The following is a 17,503-nucleotide window of genomic DNA, read 5'->3' as shown; positions in this document are numbered from 1 at the left end:
AGGGAAACTTGGTTCATAGGGTGGCTGTTAGGGAGAAGTAGTGCTTGAGTGGTTCCTATGGAGACATGGTTACTAGGGAGATATGGTTGCAGGGTGGTTGCTATGGAGATTGGATTACCATGGTTGTTTCTGAGGAGACACGATTGCCAGGTTGGATGATAGGGAAATGTGATTTCTGTGGTGATTACAATGGAGGCATAGTTTCTGGAGTGGTTGCTTAGGAGATACTGTCACTATGGAGATGTGATTGCACGGTGGGTTTCCAGGAAGACTTGGTTGCTAGGGTGTTTACTCCGGAGAAGTAATTGCTGCTGTGAATGTTATGGAGCCATGGTTGCTAAGGAGACATGGTTGCCTGGTGGCTGCTAGGGAGAAGTGGTTGTTATGGAGACATGGTTACTAGACATGTCTGCTGGTTGTTACTCTGTAGATTGGTGTCTGCCATGGGGGGTGCTGGGGAGACGTGTTTACCAGATGGATTGTAGGGAGATGTGGTTTCCTTAATGGCTCCTAGGGAGACTTGGTTACTAAGCTGGTTACTAGGAAGAGGTGGTGCTGATGTGGTTGCTAGGGAGATGTGGTTAATTGGTGGTCGTTAGGGAGAAATAGTTACTGGTGTGGCTATTATAGAGATGCAGTTGCTAGGCAAATGTGATTGCCAGTTGGCTGATATGGGGATTTAGTTGCTGTGGTGGTTGCTAGAGACCTGTTTGCCAGGATGGATGGTAGAGAGTTATCTTTTCAGGGTGTTTTCTAGAGAAAGTTGGTGGCAGGATGGTTGCTATGGAGATTGGATTGCAGTGATGTTTGTTTGGGAGACTTGGTGGCCCGGGTGGATGGCAGGGAGACTTGGGTGCCTGTGTGATATCTATGGAGATGTGTTTGCCAAGGAGATGTGGTTGCTCTGTTGTTATGGAGATTGGGTTGCTGTGATGGTTGCTAGGGAGATTTGCTTGTCAGTGCAAATGGTAGGAAACCATGGTTTCTGGGGTGACTGGTAAGGAGACTTGGTTGTTGGGGTGGTTTCTTAGGAGACATGATTGTTCGTATAGGTGGTAGGGAGATTTGGTTGCTGGAGTGGTTGCTATGGAGATGTAGGTGCAAGGGAGATGTGCTTGGCAGTGGTTGCTACAGAAAACTGGCTGGTTGTGAGGATGCTGGCTGTCACATTATGGTGAACTGGCTCATGCATTCACAGTCCAGGCAGCAGGGTAATAGCATGAACATGCCAGAAGCCTATCTCCCTTCTGTGTTCCTGCTGCAAGAGGCTGAATACATGGGGAGGGGCTGTGTGAGGAGTTTGCATTGTGTTACCAGCATGTAAGTCTGAGGTGAATGACCCCTGAAATGCTGCCTGTGGGGCTATTGCTCTGACCTTTCACCAACAGGACTCTGCAGGACAGCACAAAGAATTGGTAGGGCAGGGGCTTTCCCAATGGGAGCCTGAAATCCCTGATAAAGTGTGGGATTTAATAAGGAGAAATCTTTGGGAGTACACAAACCATTTCTAGCCTTTACATCTAGTCACCTGCTCTCAAGCTACTGCCATAAACTAGCCCACATGCACTGGTTTGAGGTTGGGGAACATCAATGAATACCAAAGCCCTTTGGCTCCTCATTCCCTATGGTCTGAGGAGTGCTGTCTACTCTGCAGCGGGGACTGCTATTGGTCTGGCGCAGGTCCAGGGCAGAAAGAGCCTCTATATATGCCTGGAGAGGGGAAAGCTGCATCACAAAGAGAGCTGGAGCCGTCTTGTCCTGCCTTCTGCCAGGAGCTGCTTGAAGCTGAGGAAATAACTGCTAGACAAAATGTGCAAAGGATTAGCTGCATTGCCACACACATGTCTGGAGAGGTGAGAACAACTGCTGGTTGTGCAGAGAACAATATGATTGTTGATTTCAGAGCAAGATTGAAATGGGGTATTTACACATGCAATTGCTTAGCCTGATGTTGTGCTGGAGGGAAAGGTGTGAAGCAAAATCCTGAATACTGCCCTGTCCCAGGCAAAGGACAATTCCAGCAAGTATGAGAGAGCAGGTTTCAGTATTGTTCCACAGAGCAGCTGGAGGGGTTTTTTTCTGAACTGTATGTTGATCTGACTGTAATGTACTAGCCTGCAGCACGTGTATGTAGAGTGCTGATGTATTATTGTGCTAAGGACCTAGGTGGAATCTTATTGAAGTCCGGGCTGTGTTGGGGTTGTGACAGGTATGTCAGTGCTCAGAAGGAGAAGGCATTGTTTGACAGAAAGATTGGACAGAGTCTAAGCATGGTAGTAAAGTCTTTCTATTGACTGGACCGAACCAACACCACTGCCCTTGGCACCAGCCTCATTTGCTCTGGTTTGGAAAGTACTTCAGTGGGATGTGTCTCTAGATCTGGACTGTACTGCCATGGGGCTGGGTCCAAAGCTGACACCCACACTGAGTGAAGGAGAGCAGGGAAGGTAGGTTTGCATAATTTTTGCTGGCACCCAGCATGGTTGCAAGTTTCATATCCCACAATCTGTGTAAAGCTCTGAGCAGGCAGTTTGGGTGACGGAAGAGTGCAGGCTCTAGGCTGGGGCACAGGGTAGGAGTGTAGGGGAGTGTGATGTAGTGTGGGTACCTTTCTGGTTGCTAGCCTTGGGCTGTGGGTGACTCCCACTGCCCGAGTAGCTGATGGGACAGGGAGGTAACCCCAGGGAGAGGAAGAAAGGAAGGTGGAATGCCGCCCCTGACTGGGGGGCAGGGCTAGAAGGGACCGTTTTTAGTTTGTCTGGGAAGCAGGGGAGAAGGAGCTAGGGAGGGGGCTGGGATTGTAGGGTCCAGCCACCCCCCATCTCAAGGGGGGGGGGGCGCACTGAGGCCTGCCCTGTAACCAGATTACATCTGTGCTGTATCCTGGAGAAGCAATAAACTCCTCTATTCTACTGGCTGGTGGAGTCTGTTCAGGCCACTACAGGGGTGCAGGAGACGGGAAACCCCCAACGTGCCATCACAGAGAGGTTGTGGGGTATGGCTCTGGGAGGGAGTTTGGGTACGGAAAGGGGTCTGGGGTGCAGGTTCTAGGCTGCGGCATAGGGTTGGGATGTGGGAGGGGGAGTGGCGTATGGAACTAGGCAGGGGAATGAGATTGGGTTGCAGTGGGCAAGCTCTCCCAGCCCTCTCCCTAAAGGCAGCAGCAAGCTCCAGGGAGGGGGCCCGCCTCTTCTTCCCCTCCCTCATGACCTTTACCCAAGCCCTCCTCTTCCTCCTCTGTATATTCACAAATTATGCCTTTTTTCATGTTGCACAGCATCTGTGTCAGCTATCCTCTAAAAGAGCACGCCAACTCAGAGATTTCTTAACTAAACACGGAAATTGATAAAGATTGAACTACAGGTCAATCATTTGGGGTCACCAAATAAAATTAATAGGTAGCTAATTTGAAACAAACAAAAGGAAGTAGTTCTTCACACAGTGCAGTGTCAATCTGTGGAACTCCTTGCCAAAGGATGTTATGAAGACCAGGACTTTAACAGGGTTCAAAAAAAGAGCTAGATAAATTGATGGAGGATAGGTCGATCAATGATAGGTCCTATCAGTCAAGATGGGCTAGAATGGTGTCCTTAGCCTCTGTTTGACAGAAGGTGGGAATGGGTGACCAGGGAGGGATCACTTGCTGATTTCCTGCTATGTTTATTCCCTTTGGGGCACCGAACATTGTCCACTGTTAGGTGGACAGGACACTGGGCTAGATGGATGTGACCCAGTGGCCTGACACAGTATGGACATTCTTAAGTTCTGTTACAGCCCCCTAGTTGGAAGACAAACCACCTCATATCTTCAGCAGATTGGCACGGAGGGAGATCAATAACACAACTGACTTATCAGCAAGATACACATCCACATCAATACTTTACATCAACATCATATACACAATTGTGTCCAAGTCCCCTTAGCCACAACAGCAATTCAGCATTTATGCTATTTTTAAGTGTCCTTTCCCATACACACACTGTGGTTACAGTATACAGGGTAAACTGCACAGATGTTGAATAGTGTATTTTAGAAGGGGTTTTATATAAGTAGCTCGAAGTAGAACTGAGTGTGGAGTCCATTTCTGCTCATTCACACTCATGCGAAAGTCCTATCTGGCATCACCTGAATAAGAACTTCAGGATGTGGCCCACTATTATATGTAGTACCATAGGTGGGTTGAGCATAGCACCTTAGAGAGGGAAAAATCAGAGAAGAAATGGTAGGAGTAAAGACAAGAAAGCATCAGTGGGAAGATAACAGGAAAGCTGGTCTAAGAAGAAGTGAAAACATTTGTAGAGTCCTGCACGGATACGATATATGTATCCATATCCACATCTTCAGGGTTCAACAAATAATGTAATCGACTCGCCCGTGGTGAGTAGATTACAACCCGGAAGAGCCGGTGCAGAGCGATCTGTGCATGTGCAAAGCGCAGACCCATGCAGCTGGCAGGCAGGGCTTGCCGCTGCTTGGCAAGCCCTGCACATCTGCATCCACAAAAACGAGCCATGGATATAAAGCATATATCTGCAAATTTGCAGAGTTCAAGATACAAAATTTGAATTCACATTTGCAGCAGTAGCCACAAAACTGTAGGACAGATTTCTGCATTCACATCCCTAGATGTGGATATCAAGTGGATATCTGTGGATCTGCAGGTTTCTAAGCATTTGACATTTCAAAAGGAGCAGCAGGTGGCCATTCAAATTAAAATGATCCTCTGATAAGAGGGTTTTTTTTTTCCTATCACTGTTTCTCCGGCAGTTCCCTTATGTTTCATCATAAGTTCCAACCCTCGCACACTCAGCATGATGCTCTTCCAAACCCTCCTCACCACCTCCTACACCCCTCTGCATGACACTCCCTCGAGCCCCTTCTGCCCATCCCTCACCCAAGCCCTCCCCCAGCTGCTGCTAGAGGTCCAGACAAGATTAGGTATGTGAACAACTAGTCAGCTATCCAATAAGCAAATGCTTACTGGATAGTCGACACACTAGTTGACTGGTCGCTTCCTCCACCCTTTGCTGCCTCTATCAGAAAGAGACAGCAAGGGGAGGGAAGAAGAGGAGGTGCTTCAAAGCGGCAGCACCACGGGGAGCCTGTGGCCAGACCCTCAGCTCCATGTGGTGCTGCCACTTTGAAATGAAGGATGTTAAATATCGGCTAATTAAATAGTTAATGCATTTTGCATCGACTATTCGATTAGCCGATTAATCTAAATGTAACACTCCTTATCAAAATAAGCCCCCCACTTTGGAGTCAAGGGAGGGCTGCCATATGCCTCCTCCCCTTCTCCCTTGCAAACTTAGTAGCTTCCTCAACCTGACCCCAACACCACTCTCCTGTAGCCAGCCGCAGTGAGAGAACGCAATGTAGAGTTGAAGGGGGCAGCTGCTTGGCGAATTGGGGGAGGTGAACAGGGTGGCAGGCAAGGCTCAGGGAGAGACCCAGTCCCAAATATTGGTGGAGCCAGGCTCCCAAGTAGGAATATTCCTGGAGCTTAGATACTATGGGCCCATATAACTCACCACTCTGATGAACAGGTAGTGCCAATGAGAGAAGCCACAGGAAATCCTGAAGGTTCAAGAAACAGCCTTTTGAGAGGCTGTCTTCACTTAAAATGAGCTGCTGTATCACTTCAGCAAAGACACTACTTATACAAACAGGAGAGCTTCTCCCATCAGTGGAGGTGCCCCGCCTCCCCAAGAGGCAGCAGCTAACTCTCCCATCCAAGCCCACCAATGGGGGCAGGCTGGAGGGGGCAAATGGGCAGTTGCCCCAGGGGCTGGTGATACAAAAGGGCCCAAAGCTCCCAGCTATCTCGATTGCAGCAGGGATGATGTCTGAAGCCTCTGGCCCTTTAAATTGCTACTAGAGCATCGCCCAGCGTGCTCTGGGCAGCACGAGGGCTGCCTAGCCACAGCCCTGCCCCTTTGCAGATGAGGCCCCATCCATTCTGGGGTCATGGAGCAGGCTCCCCCACCCTGCCTAATGGTCTGGCAGGCCCTGTTGCTCCCATCTCTTTAAACTGTCCTAGCCCCTGGTGCAGAAAGCACTATCTGTATCACTCAGAGAAATACATTTTCATACCCCTGAGCCATGGAGTTATACCCTCCTCATTTCCTAGACTAGACTTGGCCTTCATCACAATCCCTTCCTTCTTCCTCCTTGCTGGGGAGGAGAAAGAGAGGACAGTCACTTGTGCTAGCTAAGGCTACAAAAAAATGACTCCATTCCCTGTACATGTGCAGAGAGCAGGCCTACATCACTGAGCACAAGGCACTAAAGTTCAGCCCATCTCCTGACCCTCCCCACACAGCTGCTATGGAAATTGGGGGTCAATTTTCCCATGGGTGAGATTGGCAGAGACCTTCGGAGGTTTTCACCTTCCGCTGCAGTATGGAGTCTGTGTGACTTGCAGATTTAAACTAGTGTAAATGGTGAAGTCTCTGTGCCTTGAAGTCTTTAAACCATGATTCTGTGATATCAGTGCTTCAACCAGAGGTACTGTTATCTTCTGTCTTTCAGGAGTGAGTGGGTGAGGTTCTCTGGCCTGCAGTGTGCAGGTCAGACGAGATGATCTGGATTGCCCCTTCTGATTTTACTACGAGTATCTGAGTAAGAACAGGCATTAGAATTTAAAAATCTGACCAGGTTCCTTAAGTGACTTCCCAAAAGATGTCAGAACATGTTAGTGTTTGAGCTGAGTGCATCTAATATTTATGTGATTTTGTTTCTTAGTATAAGAATCAGACACATTGATCCTTTAAAATAATTTCTAAGATATAACCTGCAAAACAAAACAAAAACCCTAGAGTTTTCAGTTGCCTAAGTAGCCCCTGGAATTACGGTAAACATTGCCACACACCCTCTTTGAAAAATCTGAAATGGTGCTCCCCATTATCCTGCCTGGAGCCCTCACTCCAATACAGAAGACAAGCTCTGTCTGTGGTACACCTATTATCCCATGTCAGATTGCTAAAGAGAAAGCTCAGTGTCTATTCTCAGTCCCTGGGCCTGGCTCTAGGCAGTGCTCAGATAATGCTACTATTTTAAAATCCCTTACTTCAAGACCAAAATTCCAAAGCAAAGAGGAGGGGGATAATTAACACATTGGCCCTGATCAGTTAAAAGTCCAGCAAAGAACCTACATAAGAATATAAGAACGGCCGTACTGGGTCAGACCAAAGGTCCATCTAGCCCAGTAGCCTGTCTGCCAACAGTGGCCAGCACCAGGTGCCCCAGAGAGGGTGGACTGAAGACAATGATCAAGCGATTTGTCTCCTGCCATCCCTCTCCAGCCTCTGACAAACAGAGGACAGTGACACCACTTCTATCCCCTGGCTAATAGCCTTTTATGGACCTTACCTCCATGAAATTATCTAGCTTCTCTTTAAACTCTGTTATAGTCCTAGTCTTCACAGCCTCCTCTGGCAAGAAATCCACAGGTTGACTACACGCTGTGTGAAGAAGAACTTTCTTTTATTAGTTCTAAACCTGCTACCCATTAATTTCATTTGGTGTCCTCTACTTCTTCTATTATGGGAACTAATAAATAACTTTTCTTTATCTGCCCTCTCCACACCACTCATGATTTTATAGACCTCTATCATATCCCCTCCTCAGTCTCCTCTTTTCTAAACTGAAAAGTCCCAGTCACTTTAACCTCTCTTCATATGGGACCCGTTCCAAACCCCTAATCATTTTAGTTGACCTTTTCTGAACCCTTTCCAAGACCAAAATATCTTTTTTGAGGTGAGGAGACCACATCTGTACACAGTACTCAAGATGTGGGCATTCCATAGTTTTATACAGGGGCAGTAAGATATTCTGTGTCTTATTTTCTATCCCTTTCTTAATAATTCCTAGCATCCTATTTGCCTTTTTGACCGCCGCTGCACACAGTGTGGAAGTTTTCAGAGAACTGTCCACGATAACTCCAAGATCTTTCCTGATTTGTCATAGCCAAATTAGCCCCCATCATACTGTACGTATAGTTGGGGTTATTTTTCCTGATGTGCATTACTTTACACTTATCCACATTACATTTCATTTGCCATTTTGTTGCCCAATCACTCAGTTTGATGAGATCTTTTTGGAGTCCCTCACAGTCTGCTTCTGTCTTGACTATCCTAAACAGTTTGGTATCATCCACAAACTTTACCACCTCACTGCTTACCCCTTTCTCCAGATCATTTATGAATAAGTTGAAAAGGATTGGTCCCAGGACTGACCCTTGGGGGACACCACTAGTTACCCCTCTCCAAACTGAAAATGTACCATTTCTTCCTACCCTTTGTTTCCTGTCTTTTAACCAGTTCTCAATCCAAGAGAGGACCTTCTCTGAGGGAGACCACAGTGACCTGACTGCATTCTCCTCAGTGTGACTTCTCTGTGGGTCAAGTGAACAGACTTCTCCGTGGCAGGGCTGTAGTCCCTGCACCTGAGAACATTCCTCCTCTGCAAATGTGAGCAACTCAGGAGCAGAATCCAGCTTTTCTGCTCCATGTCTCGTTTAAAAAGGCGCTTCCTCACACCTGCCTCTCCCATAGGGGAGCTGAGCTGAGCTCTCCACTGTGTGGGGTGCAGTAAGATGAGGGCATGACGCATAAGCCCATATATTATAGGCCTGAGGCCTTGGCACAATGGTCAAGACTTTGCTAATATAAAGCAAAGTGAAGCTGTGATCAAGAGGCAGGCCCTGCTCAGATCTTGGCATGAACAGGGCTGATATTACAGAAACATTCGTATTTAAGAGGTACTAAGCACAGGCTGTAAACGCATTCTAGAGTGGTCAGAACAGAACGTCTTATTAAGAAACATCTATGTACCAACACACACACACACACACACAACAGGAACATACAGATGCAGGTTCAGGACAGGGTCTAAACTGACAGCATGACAGATAGCGATCAAACCCCCATGTACAAGGTAATGGGTGGCGTCTCGGTAACACAGAGGGTGGAAACCGGATACATCAGGAGTCATGTGCAACTTTTGTTTGTACCTGTGTATAAAACTGTACCCTAAAGGAGTTGTCTCTGTCTGGCCTAAGGGGCAGTGGCACGTTCCTGTCATTGGCGGAGTTGAGTCCATTGTAACAAGCATTCATGTGTTAGCCTAACTATAGAGATCTGATCCGTGGAAGTTAGGATCGTGCTCTGTTTAAAATAAACCTTGCTGGGGATCTTCAATGCTTATCTGATATTGTGGCTTTGGAGGGGGGTGTTGTCATGATTATGAGGGTTAGCCAGCAGCCTGGGGATTAAGGGGTTAACTACACCTAGCCAGGTGGAGTGACCAATAAGAATGTAGGTGGGACTTTTCAAACTGGGACAAAGGAATTTGGGTTTTTTCTCTCTTTTCTTCCTTTTGTCTCTCTGAGAGTTCTCTGCAGCTACAGAGAGGGACAAGCATGTCTCTCTCTCCAAGACATCATTCTTCATTTTCTGTAAGTAGGGTAAAGTTTAGGTAGTTTCGTTAGGTTTTATTGTGTTATGGATTGGGTATGGGATCTGAGATCTGGCACTGCTTAAAAGATGTTTTGGCTTTTCTTTGTAACTAAGTTTTAGGCCCATGGAGTTTCTCCATGAGTATATTTTGTTACCTTCCTCTCTAGTTATTATACTTGCAACCAGAATATTGTTGTAATAATAAAAGTTCTTTCTTTTCTTTTATTAACCTGGCAGTGGTTAATGGTGTGCCTTGATTTTTATTTTAGGGGTAAGATTTCCCAAATGATCTTTCCCCTGATTTCTTTATCAACATTTGGGTGGTGGCAGCGGAAGTTTTATTCCCAAGATCTAGGTTTTTAAGATCTTGGGGGGAAGTTTTATACCAAAGCCTGGTAGATAAGGCTTTGGGGTACACTTGCTGGCCCCCACTTCTGCATTTATCATGCCAGAGTGGGGAAGGAGCCATGACAGGTGTCTCTCTCGGAGTGTACCTTGGACAGGTCTCCTGCTCCGTCAGTGATAATAACCATTGTCTGCATGACACCAAGCATGCAGACAATGGTTATTATCATTGATGGAGCAGACCACCTGTCAGGACATCACACTGATGATTTACGACTACCACATGGGGCAACAGAAGGCACAGGACTGTAGGAAAGCAAAATCATTTGCCAAACACAGCTGTGCTGTAGCCCTTCACATAAGGCTGCTGCTCTTCTTTGTGTGTGCACAACCCCATGTGGCAAGAAAAGCCCAGGCAGAACTGTGTCTAAGCCCTCCCCATCGTCACCGCAATATAAAGGCACCTCACAATCCGGTGAAGCAGTAATTGTGTTTGAGAGACTGGCCCAAGACTGGACAGAAGGTCTGTGGTACAAAGTGTTGGAATGATAGATACGATAGGGTAACACCAGATGTTCCTTAACCCCGAGTTCCATTATTAAATCCACAAGCCAAAAGAGATCCACACAATTGTTTTAAATGTGTCTGGAAAGTCTAGATAATAGGAACATAAGAAAGGCCATAATGGGCCACACTAGAGGTCCATCTAGCTGAGCATCCTGCCAGTGCCCAGTACTCCAGAGGAAATTAACAGAACTAGGAATCTTCAAGAAATCCCTCCCCTGTCACCCATTCCCAGCTTCTGGCAAACAGGCCAGGAACACCCGCCCTGCCCAACCTGGCTAATAGCCACTGATGGATCTGTCCTCCATTAATTTATCTAGCTCTTTTCTGAACCCTGTTCAAGTCCTGGCCTTCACAACACCCTCTGACAAACTGTTCCACAGGTTGACTGTGCTGTGTGAAGAAATTCTTCCTTTTCTTTGTTTTAAACCTGCTGCCTATTCATTTCATTTGGTGACTTCCCACAATCACCAGCAGTGGTGGGAGGAAGTGGAGCAATGTGGCTCTGCTCTACTCCCCCAGCGCCAGCCGCATTGTTTAGGGTAGGGGTGGAATCGCCCCTGCTCTCACTGGTGGGAAGTGGAGTGACGTGGATGGGAGCTGGGAGAGCAGAGTGACTTAGGGTCTTGTCAGTCTGCTTCCACCTGGCGGGAGCCAGGCTCCCAGTAGTCATTCGGACCAGCGCTGTGCTATCTTCACGAGGGGTCACAGCACTGTGATCCAGCCGGCCGGTATTTTGTGCCTTTCCCGATAATTAAAGGGGCCACGACTGTATTTCGGCGGCACAGCTTTTTATTTATTTATTTATTTCCCCAACAACTTTGGGTCTGGTATTTTTGGTGACACCATCTGGCGATTCGGGGATCACGAATGAAAAAAGGTTGCGCGCCTCTGATCCAGACCATGTCAGTGGAGAGCAAGAGGTGGGAGTGCGGCAGGGGCAGAGCAGCAGGAGGCTGGGGGCAGGAAGAGGCCTATGGCAGAGGGAGCATTGTCTCAGCCCTCTCTTGTGCTGGGGGGGGCATGGGGAGGAGTCGTGTGGGGGATGGTCATATGGCCAGTACCACTCCCCCCCCCACACACACCCCTATGTTCTTCCTTACCAGCTGTCCCTGGTTTCAGTCATTAATACTTCTCAGAGTGAACAGATTGCATGTGTGAAAAATTGGTACCCTGGGGTTTTTTTTTGAAGGGGGGAGGGTATAGTTGCATATATCAGGCAAAGCCCCTAATATTGGTACATCCAGTCACCCCCTCTCAGTTTATAGGTCAAGGCAGCAGAAGGAAACCATTTGGGAGGGGGAGCTGTAACTCAGGACCCCTTACTCAAATTACCCCAACTGTGGAATTCTAATGTTTTTCTGTGCCCTAATAAAACACACCGAATGTCAAAGCAATGAGCCCTTCCTGTACCCATTCAGATTCTAAATCACTTACAAGAGTTGATTTTTAAAGCATATAAAATAGTGGCAATGGAAACTCTCTAGCTGTTTTCCTATATTGGTGCATGTACTGTGTAAAAATGTACCTTTTCCTTAACACCTGTTTTCACATCGAGTTCCCCTGAAGTTTCCAGGGCACCATGCACTATCTTGGGTAAAATACAACAGACTGAGACCATACTGACTGAGATCACATCAATAGTTTGACCGATAGCTCTGGGGAAATTAAAAAAAAATATATTTTAAAAAATTGCTATTTTGTGAGGCTTATATCTCTGGAACTCCTGGTTCAAATGAACCCAAATTTGGCAGAGTAACACTCTCGAGTCACACCAAACTTCAAAAGGAATAAGATTAGGCAATTCAGTTTTAGAGGACATTAAAAAGGTTCCCCCTCAAACAGATGTCCCAATGCAATATTAACTTTCCCTAACATGAGAATGTCATCAATACTGAAATTCCAGCCACAGAATGGTTAGCGACACGGCTGGGTTATCATGGCAATGTGCCAGATGCTTTACTGTTGTGCGGCGTACGGTTAGCTTCTGCTCAGTAGTGTTCCTTTTCCCAAAAGGGCAGCGTAGTGTCACTCAGGGACAAGGCATCTGGCATAGCCAAATATCTCTGTTGGTTTGTCTCCACTACAGACTCAATAGCTATGGCACTGCAGCCAGATAGCAAGTGTGAAAAAAGAATCAGGATCAGGGGAGCAGAGGCGACTGGCGAGGGGTGGCCCAGACCATCTCCCCCAGCCCAGGGGTGGATTGGGACATCTCCTCTCTGTCCCTGCTCTGCTCCCAGCCCACCTCTTCCCCGTACTGAGTTGGCCCAGCAAAATAGTGGAGCTGGTTCTGCCCTCTTTCCCCGCACTCACCAGCAGCAGCAGAGGAAGTGGAGCAAGGTGGCCCCAGAATGCTCTGCTTCCCCAGCTGCATCGCTCCTCTTTCCACGGGGCCCAGTCCTTGCCCCCTCTCCCCTGGAGCAGCACAACTGGGGCAGCAAAGTGAGCTGGTGCCACCTGCTGCCAGTGAGCGTAGGGGGGCTGGAGCCCTGCTGGAGGCACCCAGTCTCCCCTTCCTGCTAGTCCCCCCCACCTCACCAGCTGCTGGCTAGCCCCTCCTGCCCATCATATAGGGGGCATGCTACCCCTCGTGCCCCCACACATCATCCTTGGGGACAACGGGGTGAGTATAGTAATAGGGTTCCATAGAAGACAAAGCCCCTAATAATTGAGATGGTCCTGATAAAATTGGGACATCTGGACGCCCTAAGGTCTACACAGGGCTAGTGAGCAGACCTTTCTCTCTGAATGTCAGGGGGTTTCTGCTGCTGAAGTAAATCCACCTCTTCAGAGGCCATCTCTGGGATTGACCATTCTAAGTGTTAGGTCTAGACCAGGCCAGTGTTAATGGAAGAAGAAAGGCAAAGTCTACATCTCTCTCAGGCACACACACAGGCATCCCCGTGACCAGTACTGCTCAGCTGTACAGCCTGACCGAGACCAAGATTCAGGCAGCTGGACTCCACCTGGGGCCCCTCATGCGCCTGCCCAGATAGTCGTAGAATTTAAGAACAGAAAAGACCACCCGGTCATCTAGTCTGACCCACTGTACCTCACAGACCAACTGCAACCCCTAGCACCTGCACACTGAACTCCACAAGCCAAATCAAGCCAAAGTCTTACAGCCCACAGGAAACTAGACTATTACGTGCCAAGGCGGAGAATAGGATGGGCTGACGTGCCCCAGTGCCTGAGGCCCCCACCATGGCCGGGAAATGATAAAGACCCAGATAGTCCTGGCAAGCGTCCCACACATGCTGGGGACTTCCTTCCTGACCCCACCCACGATAATCAATTAAACCCTGAGCATGCAAGCAAGAACCAGCCAGCCATGAAATTGGGAGATACCGCTCTGCACCACAGCAGTGTCCTGGCTCTCCACACCCAGTCTCTGGCCATGGCCATCCCTGATGTTTCAGAAGGAGGAGATTTTTAAAAGGCAGAATGCCCTGGAGAAAAGAAATCCCCCTGACTCCTGCTAAAGCCGTGCTCCAGGGGAGACAGCTGAGGTGACTCAGGGTGCACTGTAAGAAATGGAACAGCCAATCCTCAAAGCGGGTGGCAGGCCCGGCCAAAGAGTTCGCGAGGCCCAAGGCAGCACGCAGCGGTGGGCTGAGCCACACAGCCGTGCAGCTCACTGTCAGGGAAGCAAGTGAGCGGCCGGGTGGGCAGGGCCAGAAGCTGGGCAGCGTGTGGCCCAAAGCAACCCCCTCGCTCACCTTGCCCAGAGGCTGGGCCTGGCTGATGGTTATATTCACCAAGCCAGCACAAAACAGCTTCTGTGTTACCTTTCTAGAAGATTTACCAGTATTGCTCAGACCCTCAACTCAAATAATGTTTGTTTTTCTTCATTTAAATCATTGCTCTGTGGTGAAGCTGGGTTTGGTATGCAGGCTGCCCCAGGGAGAGAGACAGAGGACAACCCTACCAGCCTGGAGCTAGGGGAGAAGTGCCTCTCCATGGCCACTGCAGCTGAGTTGGCACAGCCAGGGGAGGGGTGCATGTCCCCCAGCTGGGGCAGGTACAGATTAGGCTGGGTGGGGGTCGGAGAAGGACCACCTGTGCCCTGGCAGCAGCAGTTCTGAGGCAGCTCGAATTTGGTGCCATGGGTGGGAAGGAGGCACCCTCTCCCCTGGCCGCAGCATGGAACAGACATGGCTGGGGGTGGTGGAGAGGAACTGCCATGACCGGGGGCTGGTGAGCCTCCCCGTCCCACAACTCCAGCACAGAGCTGCCACAACTAGGGGAGAGGCACAGCCCTCTGCTGACCCAGCACAGAGCTGCTGGGCAGAGGTGGCGCTCTGCATGCCCACCCTGAGCCCTCTTTGAACATTTACTCAGGTTAGGTATGTCCGTTTTGAGGACTGCAGAGTCTTTCTGTTCGTGGGAGGGGGTGCATGTCCCTCAGCTGGGGCAGGTCCAGGTTTATCCACCCCCTGCATTTCCCAGCTCAAGTGAGCAATGCATCAAACTATGTACTTTCACCTGGCTCCCTGATGAAGGGTAAAGCCAGCAACATACCCCTTACAAATCAGGGGAGAGGAACTTCAGCCCCCCCTTCCCCTAAAGAGCACCTAGCAGGAGGCTCAAGACTGGGGCAGTCCCAGATGGAGGGGGGAGGAGAAAGGCGGGGGGAAATGTGTACTCCCAGCTCACTCCATTCACCTGCCTAGTGATTCTCTCTCTTTTCCGTATGAACTGGACAGAGCTGAAACCCCCGCAACCTTCCTAAAAGGCACATGGAGGATGGGAGGCTCAGGGTATCCTGGAAAGGGAGTCCCCAGCCAGCTCCTTTCACCTGCCTGGTGATTCTATCTCTTTTCTGCATGGTTTTATGAGACACAATCCAATTCTGGGCACATCCCATTTTCTTGGCACAGCCAACCCCTTACCTTGGTTTAAGTTATGATGAGAGGAAGCTGTATACCAAATTTGGTGGTCCTAACTCTTACCATTTATGAGGCATTCTTGAACAAATAGGCCCACGCACAGACACACAAACTCAGAGTCCAAACCATGCAGTTCCTTTAAAATACCCCACGTTAGCCACCATCCGGATAGTCCCAGCCAAATAAAGTTCTACCAATCCCAAAGGATTGAACTAATACCTTCTAGGTCAATGTTTCTTAAACTTTTTAAGACCGAAGAATACCAAACAATTTTTTTTATGGGAAACACCAAGGAGTTTTTGTTGAGAAGAAAAAAACAAAAGAAGTAGCCTTTTAAGGGCAGCCATTCTGAATTCTGTTGTTCCCCACAGCACACCTCCAACTGCCTCATGGCACACCAGTGTGCCATGGAACACAGTTCAAGAAACACTGTTCTAGGTCAATGAATATTTCAGACCTTATCCCAATCCACACTTACAACCAATTTGTATTAACCAAACTAAACTTTATTTAAAAAGAAAAAAAATGAGTTAAAAGCTCAATATACGTGCAGATATTAGTTCAGTTCTTGAGGTACATAATAGCAATGATGATCTTGTACTTGTAAAAGTATCTTTAGAATTTATTCCATAGTTATAGTCCAGAATCCATATCCTAGGTGATTCCAGCCAATGACTGGGATCTCAGTTCTTGTGGCTCAGATTCCCCCATATGAAACCCTAAGCAGATCTGAGACCTGGGATCTCATCCTTTGTGTCTTGCAGCTTTCCCCAGGAGCATCCAAGCAGGTACAAGACAAAACTACTCAAAAAGGGACTTAATACTTTTGCAGCAGCCCCTTGGCCAGGGAGAGAACAATGCTTTTGATATTACCTTCTGTCTCCCAGACAACGTTAGCACAACGTAATATATAATTTAAACAGTTCACATACAGTTTTCCACAACCTTCAAAGAGACATATAGACAGTAATACTTCTTCAATCAAGTGCCTTCATAAATGATAACATTTCCTTCTGAGCTTGAATCAAAGCTATCAAAGACAAGGTTATTTGTTCACATAGCGTATGTCTATACTTGCACCCTCTTTTGAGGGAGGGATGCAAATGAAGAAATTCAAAATTGCAAATGAAGCAGGGATTTAAATATCCCGCACTTCATTTGCATATTCACGTCATGGCACTATTTTGAAATAGCGCTATTTCGAAATAACAGACGCTGTTAAGACGGGTTTTCTCTCTCCACGGAATGAATGCAAGAGGGAGTTCTGTCTTAGTACTCTGGCTGTTCCTCATGGACCATCTTGGCTTTAGCTTGCCACATGATCGGACACCCCTTCTTGCAGTTACTGAGCCTGTTGTCCCATTCACTCTGTGACTACACTCACAGAGCTGCAGCACTTTCCTCTTTGTGGCTTAGCACTGCAGAGGGCTAAGTCAAGCTGAAGTTCCCCCTTTCTGGGCTGTTATCAAAGTCTCCTTTCAGAGGCTCCCCAGCAGCCCCCAAAGAGGCTGCCCTATCTTGCCACTCTTGTAGGGGAATCTGAGCCTACCCCCTACACCACGTTGCAATCCAGGGACCTGAAACTGAACAGTTCAGAGCTTTACTGTCCTAGCCCTCACTGCTCCTCCCCTGATGTGCTTCCTATGACAGACTCCTTCTAGTCCTCACTTTGCATCAGAAAAGTAATAGAAATGTAGCCATGTTAGTCAAGTCTAGCTGAAACAAAAAACAGGACTATGTAGCACTTTAAAGACTAACAAGATGGTTTATTAGGTGATGAGCTTTCATGGGCCAGACCCACTTCCTCAGATCAAATTGTGGAAGAAAATTGGCACGACCATATATACCAAAGGGATACAATCAAAAAAAGTGAACACATATGAAAAGGACAAGTCAAATTTCAGAACAGAGGGGAGATGGGGGGGGGGGGGAGATAAATGTTTGTGAGCTAATGATATTAGAGGTGATAACTGGAGAAGCTATTTTTGTAATGGGCAAGATAATTAGCATCTTTGTTGAGACCTCGGCGTAAAGTGTCAAATTTAAGCATGAATGACAGTTCAGAGGATTCTCTCTCATGTCTGGTGTTAAAATGTCTTTGAAGCAGGATGCAGGTAATCAAGTTATTGAGACAATGCCCTTTCTGGTTGAAATGGCAAGAAACTGTTTTTTCTTTGTGATCCTGGCTAATATCTGTTTTGTGGGCATTGATTCTTTGGCGAAGTGTCTGAGACGTTTGTCCAA

At 47.8% G+C, this 17,503-nt stretch overlaps 1 protein-coding gene across 1 annotated transcript in view; it reads left to right on the top strand.

Moving 5' to 3' along the window:
• Positions 1 to 1,704: 1,704 nt before the first annotated feature.
• The window catches only part of RGS5 (regulator of G protein signaling 5), a 50,284-nt gene continuing 34,485 nt past the window's right edge, over positions 1,705 to 17,503 (top strand). Inside the window, exon 1 of the mRNA XM_006137206.5 lies at positions 1,705 to 1,853. Coding sequence (XP_006137268.1) covers positions 1,810 to 1,853 — 44 coding nt within the window. The 5' untranslated portion in view covers positions 1,705 to 1,809. The remainder of the gene's footprint in view (positions 1,854 to 17,503) is intronic.

The sequence above is a fragment of the Pelodiscus sinensis genome, chromosome 9, assembly GCF_052426305.1.
Source record: "Pelodiscus sinensis isolate ZL-2025 chromosome 9, ASM5242630v1, whole genome shotgun sequence".
Taxonomy (NCBI): Eukaryota; Metazoa; Chordata; order Testudines; family Trionychidae; genus Pelodiscus; species Pelodiscus sinensis.
The sequence above is the reverse complement of the archived record's forward strand: the minus strand, read 5'-3'. Positions and strand labels throughout refer to the sequence as shown.